Below are 10198 nucleotides of genomic sequence, written 5' to 3' on the forward strand. Positions count from 1 at the left end.
TACATTAAAAGACCCATTTCTTGGCTCAAAGTTGGGTCAAATTGACCCAAGTAGATGATTAGCCCATTTTTGACCCATAGTTGGGTTATTTTTGACCAAACAGTTTTTAGAGTGTACACTCTAAAAACAGCTGGGTCAAAACTAACCCAATTATAAATTTAAAAAATGGGCCGATGCACTTTCAATTTGACCCAACTTTCTGGGTTGTTTTATATAAAATGACCCAAAAAAATGTACCCAAGTAAAGGATCTGACCAATAGTTAGGAGTATTTTTACACTAAAAGACCCATTTCTTGGCTCAAAGTTGGGTCAAATTGACCCAAGTAGATGATCTTCCCATTTTTGACCCATAGTTGGGTTATTTTTGACCCAACTGTCAGAACTAACCCAATTATGAATCAAAAATGGACCGATGCACTTTATGGGTCAATTTGACCCAACTTTCTGGGTTGTTTTATATAAAATGACCCAATTTTTTACCCAAGTAAAGGATCTGACCAATAGTTATGAGTATTTTTACACTGAAAACCCCATTTCTTGACTCAAAGTTGGGTCAAATGGACCCAAGTAAAAGATCGGTCCATTTTTGACCCATCGTTGGGTTATTTTTGACCCAACTGTTTTTAGAGTGTATGCTTAAATCATATTGACAAACATCCATTCCCACTCTTATTCACACCTATAGACAATGTAGAGTCTACAATTAAGCTAATGCAATCCAAATTGTCAGTTTGACCTTCAACCTCAGCAGGCTGTACTGTCCACCTGGCATTCAGGGCAGATGCCCGGTGGGCCGGTGTCTTTTGGGGCCGATATGGTGGTATTCAATTATTACTTCCCTTCATTTTACCCCAAGAGACCAGCCCACCGCCGCAGCCCATTAATCCATTTTCTTTTCTTTTTTTTTTCTTTTTTTTATCCATTTGCAATATAGAGAGCAAACTGAACCAATAAAAATCAGTGGTAGAGCTACGTGGTAGCCAATAGTGGTTAAGAATTGGGCTGGGCCGGCGGGCCCAAGTCAAAATGCCAGCCCAGCCTTGGGCAAGAATGATTCCCGTGCATCATAACCATCCTTCCCTTTTTGACCTCTTACCTCTTGCTGGGCTTGTAGCTCCTCCAGACATCTCCTCAGCCTCGCGTTCTCCTGCTCTGCTCCCAGCAGCCTCAGCGTCGACGCCTCGCCCACTTCCACACTTAAAGGCTTCTGGTCTGAATACATCAAGAGTATAGGAGGGGGAGGAAATCAAAAGAGCTGATATGGGTGGAGAAATTGATATATGACATCATCCGGTTTTCTATTTTATGATTAATAACAAGGCAGATCCTTCCATAACATATTTCCTCTTATCAGTTAATTCAAATGTCTTAAATGACAAGGTGCAGAGAAGCAGAGGCTCGGACCAATCAGCTCGCTCAGCTCCTCGTCGGAATCCTCCTCTGGATGGAGGAAGTGGCGGTGGGCAGCAGAAACCGGAGCTGGATTGCCGGCACTAGTGCCACCGCCGCCGCCTTGCCGCAGGTCCGCCTCCAGGCTCATGTTCACATCCAGTAGCTCATCAACACGCTGCCGCTCGGTGTCACGCTCCTACACAGGGGAAAACATAGCGAGGGGGAAAAAAGGGAGTTTGTAGTTTCCTCACTAAAAAAGATAATTTTCTGTATAAATTATCAGTATAAAACCTGGCTCTAAGCCTCTAATTTATTCTAATTAGATTATTTTAAACCATCGCGCCTGAGGAAGAACAACCGATCAAATGTGTGACCGATGAGGCGTCAGTCATTTGCCGTGCATTCATGGGCACAGTTGGAGCCAATCATCGGCACCCCCGCAGCTTTGCGCTAACCTGTTAGCTTCGGCTTCAGGAGCTTTGCTGAAATGATGTTGCCATCAAGACTAGCGAAAAGAAGCAGAGCAAGAGAGGAACCTGACAACATCCGGGCATTTCTGATTTTTCCGCAATGCAACGCTTGGTTTGCATAGCGCAATGCTTTTGCCTGTGACTAGCATACAAACATTTGATCACATTTTGAAATCAAAATAATCCTCACAAATCAAATGACAACGGTCCAAAGTTCAATGCTTTTTAATGAGTGGAAAGCGTCCTTTCACCAAGAAAAATGCTGCATTCGAGGAAAGTGGGAAATCAGATTTAACCCACTCGGATTGTGTCAGTTCTGACCTCAAAGCGTTCGAGACAAATGTAAATACAAGACATATGTTCACGTGACACACCGTGATTTGGAATGACCGCGGTAACCATAACAACAAACACTTTCTCGGAATCAGCCATCTTTGTTGTTTACATTTGCCACAAACGCTTTGAGGGTGGTACTGGGAAACTCTTAAGTGGGATAAATCCGACTTCAAACCTTCCTTGAATGCAGCATAAGACTGCCATTTTGACTTGCGACGTAAGCTCGGAATTGTCAATTCAGAACTTCGTAAGTATTATCACCTCCTTTTAATTTTTCATTGAGTGTAGATTTCAAAAAATAGAATTTCAAACCGGTAACATTTTGCGTTACAGTAAACGCTCCCATTGAACAACGTGATTAATGCCAGTTTGTTTACAATGCTAATGCTAGCTTAGTATCGTCAGCGCTGCTATTTTGTGGAAGCTGGACAGAGTTGTCTGTGAGTATTTATCACAGCTACGCACTTTCATATTCGCATGTCATTATAAATGGCCATGTTTGAGAATGAATCACGCGTGTGCGCATCCGTGAGAGCCGCGTCTTTTGTGGTGTAGGGCAGTCAAGCGAGGCTACGTTCACATCTTGCTAGCTGTTTTATAAATTGCACTCCCCCCCCCCCGAGATTCAAACTCCAAACCTCAAAAATGTGAGGCAGATGTGCAATTCACTCATTCAGTGTGATGCCCAAAGAAACATAACCTTTCAAATCAAATACAAAACCCATTCTTAAAGCTGTTGACAAAAATTAAACATTTAAAGTGCATATAAAGCCAATAAACATAGCTGATTACACTGTAAACAATTGAACGCATATTAATGAATTATATAGAGAAATTCTTCTGCAAATTATAAGTGCATCTTCCCATTACGAAAGAACCGATCTCCTCATTAAGACAGAAATATTCCAACCTTGCGACACACGGGCAGGATCAGTGGGAATCTAATGGTAATTAATGTTCTTGCCGTGCGAAAGGTCATACGTTCACAGGGGCGACCTTCAGTCGGTGCAAGTGTGTCCACGTGTGCGGTAATGACTCTGCCATGATTGTGGACGAGCGTTTAAGCAGCACTGCGCTTCTGAGCCTGACAGAAATGTGGCATTTAAAAATAAAATGTCTTTACCCATCTCGAAATGGGAGACAGACTTGTCTATAGCACCGGAATCTGACTTTTGGATTCAAGTTTGTGAAAAGGCATTTAAAATGACAAAACACACAAATTTACAACTTATCCAATATAAAATTATTCATAGAACATACATTACTCAATATATGATGAAGAAAATGGGACTCTCAGACTCCGACATTTGTCTCCAATGTTTACAAAACACTACAGACACTTATGTTCATGCTTTATGGTTATGTACTCCGGTTATGTATTTCTGGACTAAAGTCTTAGAAAAACTTTCCGCTATTTTTGACTTGTGTTTGCTAGGTGACCTAACAACAACTGACTTACCACATAAACAATTTCAATCTACACTTGTAGCCCTTACGATCGCAAAAAAAAACAATTCTTGTTAACTGGAAAAATAAACAAACTCTGAATATCTAACCTCCTCATAAATCACATTTTAATGGAAAAAATATCTGCCTCAAATAAAAACCAAATATCAAAATTTATAGAAACATGGTCTACGTATATAGAATTTTTTAACCTAATTCTGGTTACTTAATTCTGTCTGTTAGCGAGAGCCACTACATCGTGATAACTTACATTGATGTTTCTGCATTTGGCAATTTATTATTATATTATATTATTAGTATGTTTTTTTTTTAATGGGCTTTAGGTGAACTGATGAATACACACACGCACGCACACACACGCACATACACATAGTCACCCACATACAAAAAAAAATATATATATATATATATATATATATATATATATATATATATATATATATATATATATATATATATATATATATATATATATGTATATATATTTAAAAAATAAAAATAAATAAAATAATTTATTTTATTTATTTTTTTTTTTTTTTTTAAAAAGAGAGCAATTATGATGTCAAATCGAATGAACAATACTGAGCTCTCCTTACAAAAAAAAAGAAAAAAAAAGAAATGTGTCATTTAAAAAAGCAATGAGTGCACCTGCTTTTTGCATTCTCGTTAGAGACGTGAACTAATTTGTCGCAGGGTTATTATAATTTTGGAATTTTTATTTTAGTTAGTTTTTATTTCATTTTGAGTTTTGTTATTTAAATTTAGTTCGTTTAAATTAGTTCATCAGGGTGTTTCTGGTAAAAAAAAAAAAAAGGAAAGAAAAAAGAATGCTTTAGTTTTAGTTAGTTTCGGTATTAGTTTTCATTATTTATTTATTTATTTAATGTGTATTACTTGTGCACAATATTTAATAAACACCATGGTAAAATGAAAACATCACTTCAGTGTGACACACTTTCAAACGTCTTTTTTTCGCTTAATATTAAAATAAATATACTTAAAATCACATTTAAACTCGTCCCCAAAGGCTCATGCATTAAATTAATAACGGTACCAAAGACTAAAACAAAGAACGCACTCACACTCACATGCACATACACATACTCACCCACATACAAATAAAATTTTATTTTAAAAAAATTATAATAAATAAAAAAAAAGAGAGCAATGATGATGACATGTCAAATCGGTAAAATTACCGAATGAACAATACTGAGCTCTTCAGAAGAAAAAAAAAAAAGACTAAAACGGAGGACATTTTCGCTATAATTATAGTTAGTTTTACTTAGTTTTGTTTAAGTTAGTTTTCGTTTTTGTTTTTTTTAAAGCATTTTTATTTGTTGGAATTTAGATGTTTCTGGGGTTGGTGAAAGATTCTGGTTGGTAACCCGCTGGGTAGAAGTTGATGTCTGGTCGGTGCTGGATTTCACTTTCCTTTCTTTTCTTTGATCCTTCCTCGGGTCTCCTGACAACCTCACGACTCTAGCTGGATTCTGAAGTATTCGGTTTAGGTGAACGGTATGGGATTTTTTAATAGGTTTTAGGTGAATTAATGAGTACACACACGCACATATGCACACACACACCAATAAAAAAAAAAGAGAGAGCAGTGATGATGACATGTCGAATCGGTAAGATTACCGAATGAACAATACTGAGCTGTCTCTAAAGAAAAGAAGGGGAAAAAAGCATTTTTATTTGTATTTCCTTAACGATTTTTTTGTTGTTTTTTTTTAAACTAAAATAAGCCTGATTTGTCGCTTAATTGATTGCGCGTTGTGGCTAATACTGTGAATTCCCAGTGTACAAACAAACAAATGTTTCCTGTTTGACCAAATCAAACCAAGGTAACTATCTTTTTTGTTGCTAGTTAGTTGCTGTTGCGTAAAAATTAAAAAATCTAAATCTAAAATTTAGCATTCGACGACGTAATGGTTCACAACTTTGAAACAAGCGCTTAATCCACAAATCGACCAGTCGTCTCATAAAAAGTGTTGCGCTAAATGATTTATATGACCGTTTATTATGTGTTTTTCTTGAAAACATATCAAAATAAATGAAAATCATCGGCACCTTAAGTGTCCTCCAATTCCGGAATGACCCGTATCGTATGCAGTATGTCTTTGTCCGTACCCACCGCTTCTACATCTATAATCCGCTGACGCAGCAGCAGGTTGTCCCGCTCCAGCTCCCTCAGTGCGGAGCATCGGGCCCTCGCATCGGCCAGCTGTTCTTCCAAAAGAGCTTTGGTCTCCTGCAGGGCTGCACACAGCTGCTGCTGCTCCTGCAGGTGGCAACGCATGCAAACACAGGACATTCATTTCGTCGTTAGGATATCCAAACAAGGATTTGGTCTTACTGTTGCTGAGTTGTATTTTTTCATGCGCACGAAGAAAGAAAATCACGAAAGATAAAAAAAAAAAAAAAAAATGCTCACTGGCATATAGTGATCATTTTATCCGCTATTTTTAAATTTAGTCAGTTTTAGTCCAGTTTCAATCTCGCGTGTTAGTTTTTATTTATTAGTTAGTCCACCTCATCCCGTGTTCACGTAGTCCATTTTTAGTCGACTATAAATCTAGCATTTTAGTCCAAGAAAACATAATTTTATTAATATACTGTAGTTTTAGTAAACAAAAACTTTTTCTTTTTTTTTGTCTATTTTACGCCAGGACAAACATTTTATTTCACTTAAAAATTTCTCTTATCTTTTTGATGAAAAACAACTTCAACAAGTGCTCGTTAATTAGCGAGCATTAGTTAGCGGTCAGATAACAGATAACATAGATAACACTATTGGTGGAATGTTATAGCTGGTTGGATTAATGTTACGTTATAACTAGTGCTGCCAAAGTTAAAGCGCTAACTAATTAATTTAATCACAAAAAATGATCGCATTAATCATGTATTAACGCAGATTAATTTTGACTGATTATCCTTTAGCTGACTTCGGATGGTTACGTTAAAGGTAAAAAAGTAGCACAGGTTGTTTATTTGAGCAATAAAAATAACAACATGCATTAAAGTAAAGAAGTTAATAAATGTTTGCATATGACATTCAGAATATTTGTTCATGTCAAACTATTGGGGTCATTTTTTTCCCCATTTTAAATTATGTAATTAACTGATTAGTAAAAGTGGAGGATGAGTGTGTGCAGTGGATAAAAAGTTTGGACATCCTCATAACATTAAATGTCAAAATAATTAACACATAACAGGATTCTTAAATTTGGCGGGCAAACATTTTTTGATAAAAAAAACTTTTTAATTAAGCAATTAATCGTGATTAATATTCGAAAATGTGATTCATCTGATTAAAAAATTTAATCGTTTGACAGCACTAGTTAGAACTATAATTTACTTTATTTTTTTTGTAATCTTTCAGCATGAATCCATCGCTGATTTGAAAGGGGGTGTATCATTGTGTGTCACATGACCGTGTCGGATTAACAGACAGGATTTTACAAAATCATATAATTTTAGTACATAGACTTTAGTCCAGTTTTTAAGTGAAATACATTTTTTGTCTCGTCTTCAATAGTCGACAAAAATGCATACTGGTTTAGTCCAAGTTATTGTTTATCAATGAGTTTTAGTTGACAAAATTATTTTTTGTTTAGTTTTCGTTGACAAAATGAACACTACTGGCATATATTCTTTATCCTCTGAACGAACAAGAGAACGATATTATAATTTGTATCTGTCTTTTGGAGAAGTCCGGATTGCGTGTCTTTGAGGAGAGTGCTTATATTCTCCACTCTAATGTTTTAATTCACATTTGTGGAGAATGAAGCTGAAACGGAGGCATGGAGGAAAGTCATCCTTTGAGCTAATCTGGGCTGCCACGCGGACCCAGAGCCAAGGCAGAAAGAATGAAAGCAGAATGAGAAGGTGACAGCAGGGACACAGCGTGTGGTGTTTCACAGGGATGTGAGCACTCGACTTAAAGCATAGCCAAGTAAATCTCATGTGTGACTAAAAGCTCTTATGACCAAAACATACTTTCTGCTGCTTTTTTTTTTCCAGTTAAGCGGCTTCTTATGGTCAATTGTGCTGCCAAGCAATGTTATGATGTCGCTCTGCTTGCTTGCTGTTCGGTATGAATGGTCCAGTAAGATGTATGTGTGTGTGTGTGTGTGTGTGTACCTTGAGCTGAGTGCGTGTCACCTCCAGGCTGCGCAGTCTGTGCTTACAGCTCTGGAGCTCATTCTGAAGCTGCTCGGACCGCGCGGCTCTCTCGCGGGCGCAATCCAGCTCGTCCCGCAGAGCACGTAGGCCCCTCGACTCGTTCTGCAGGGAGCGGTTCTGCAGACGCGCGCATGCATACAGAACACAGAGTGCGTCGGTGAGGTCAGCGGAACGTGTAACTGATATGAAAGGCCATTGAGTGAGGTCTGACTTGTGTCGCTTGTTTCGAGTAAGGTCGAATGTTCAAATTGACATTCCATTTGAGGGTAGGCCTCAGTCATTATGTTTACATTTATACTTTATTCAGGCCACGCTAGGCTAGGCTAGGCTATGATTTACAGTACACAAATGTGTGTGCTTTGAGATACAAGTTCAGTTTGTTCCATGACCACGCTTGTGACTCAAAAATCTCACATCTCAAATCAGCTCTCCCTATTGAAGTAAACAGAAATGCCTTTAATCCATTCCGGGCTTGGGCCCCCCAAAAAAGTCCCCCAATTTTTTGTCATGGATATTTTTTTAACAAGGAAAATAAAACTTGTATGATATGATAAAATAGATGGAATATCTGACTTGACCACTGGAGGGGCACTATAAAATAGTTGTCAAGACACAAACCAAAAAGATCTTCACAACTAGGCGTTTATAGAGTGTTAACTTAAAGTCCCTTTAACGCAATTAATGTTTTAAACGGCAATTAACTAGCTTAATTTATTAACAGAAAAAAACATTTTTTTAAGATTATAGAAAATTTGGGGCAAGAGGCGATTACAATTTTTAATTGAAATTAATCGCATGACTTCACTAGTTAACTCACGAATAATCACACATTTTATATCGGTTCTAAATGTACAATAAAAAATTCTAGGTTTTCATACTCTTGGTAACAAAATTGGGGGGGAAACTGTCAAACTAATAGAAATAGTTAAAATGAATTTTTGACGTCAATGGCAGTGAATGAATAAAAATAAAAAATTATTAAAAATTTGGGGCGTCAGGCGATTAAAGTTTTTAATCGTAATTAATCTCATTACTTCACTACTTAACTCACGATTAATCACAAATTTTATATTGTTCTAAATGTACAATAAAAAAAATTCTAGGTTTTCATACTCTTTTTAACAAAAGTGGGGGGGGGGAAGTGAAACTAATAGAAATAGTTAAGATGATTTTTTTACGTTTATAGCCGTCAATGGCAGTGAATGAGTTGATATGAAAGGGAAACATTTTTACTATTGCTGTCGCCAATGTCCAACAAGAAACACTAATGCCATCTAGTGGCAGAAAAATGACCTCAACACAAATTAATGTTTCACTATCCTTTCTACAGTACAGAACATAATTTTAACTTCAAATAACTTTATGATTTTTTTTTTTACTGTATCAATAAAATATAAGATAACCATATTTGAACAAGGTTTAACATATTTCCCCCTCTTATGTTAATTAACGAGAGTATTCAAAACTTTGAAAAAAAAATTTTATTATACATTTAGAACAGATATAAAATGTATGATTAACTTGTGATTAATCTTGAGTTAATTATGGAAATTGTGATTAATTACAATAAAAAACATTTATAAAGCATTCTCATTTCAGTTGTGTGACGTACAAAACGTATATAGCACACAAACCTTTTTCTGAATCTTTTTGAGTTGGTCCTCCATCATCTGAATCTCTTGCTTGTAGTCTAATAACTGATCGCCTTTATCATCCCTAAAAGACAGGCAAAGATGAGCAATGACCATTTTTTTCTGACTTTGACAATGGAATGACAAAAGTGAAAGGAGTGCCAGGAGTGCACGAGCGATTAACGGAGGTGAAATTGGCGGCGCATTGATTTGGAATCACTGAAGTAAGTAACAAAGCAAATGAATAAATAAACCCACACTAATGGACACATTACCCTTTTTGCAGAGGTAATTAATTTGAACTGGAGTCAACTTTGATCAATGAGAGCAGTCATGCTGGTCTGCTGCCCATTTTCAGGAGAATTTAGTAGGATTTTTTTTTTTTAATCTGTGCCCCCCCCCCCCCCCCAATGAATCAAGAGTGCACGTATGATTACACAAATATTTCACTCATGATTTCCTACTAAATTCTTATTCTGGCAGTGATGTAGCGCCTGCAGGTGCTCCCGTTTAATGTATGCGTATTAATGTGCACACACTCACAGTTGTTGTTTCAGGCGGCGGACTTTGGCCTTGCTGTCTGCCAGCTGCAGCGCCAGAGCTTGTGGAGGCTCGTCATTGTGACCACCCAGGGGCGGCAAGGGTGAGTCAGCGTGCGCCTCCCGCTCTCGACACAGCTCGGCGATGCGCTGGGCGAGGGGTCAGCAGAAGAG

At 37.2% G+C, this 10198-nt stretch overlaps 1 protein-coding gene across 1 annotated transcript in view; it reads right to left on the reverse strand.

Annotated features, from left to right (window-relative positions):
• The window catches only part of ccdc88b (coiled-coil domain containing 88B), a 65020-nt gene that overhangs the window by 36493 nt on the left and 18329 nt on the right, over positions 1-10198 (reverse strand). The window contains exons 8-13 of the mRNA XM_077577454.1: positions 10029-10174; positions 9489-9570; positions 7813-7971; positions 5804-5950; positions 1406-1589; positions 1098-1213 (exon numbers count right to left, since the gene is read on the reverse strand). Coding sequence (XP_077433580.1) covers positions 1098-1213; positions 1406-1589; positions 5804-5950; positions 7813-7971; positions 9489-9570; positions 10029-10174 — 834 coding nt within the window. The remainder of the gene's footprint in view (positions 1-1097; positions 1214-1405; positions 1590-5803; positions 5951-7812; positions 7972-9488; positions 9571-10028; positions 10175-10198) is intronic.

This window comes from Vanacampus margaritifer, chromosome 10 (assembly GCF_051991255.1).
Source record: "Vanacampus margaritifer isolate UIUO_Vmar chromosome 10, RoL_Vmar_1.0, whole genome shotgun sequence".
Lineage (NCBI taxonomy): Eukaryota > Metazoa > Chordata > Actinopteri > Syngnathiformes > Syngnathidae > Vanacampus > Vanacampus margaritifer.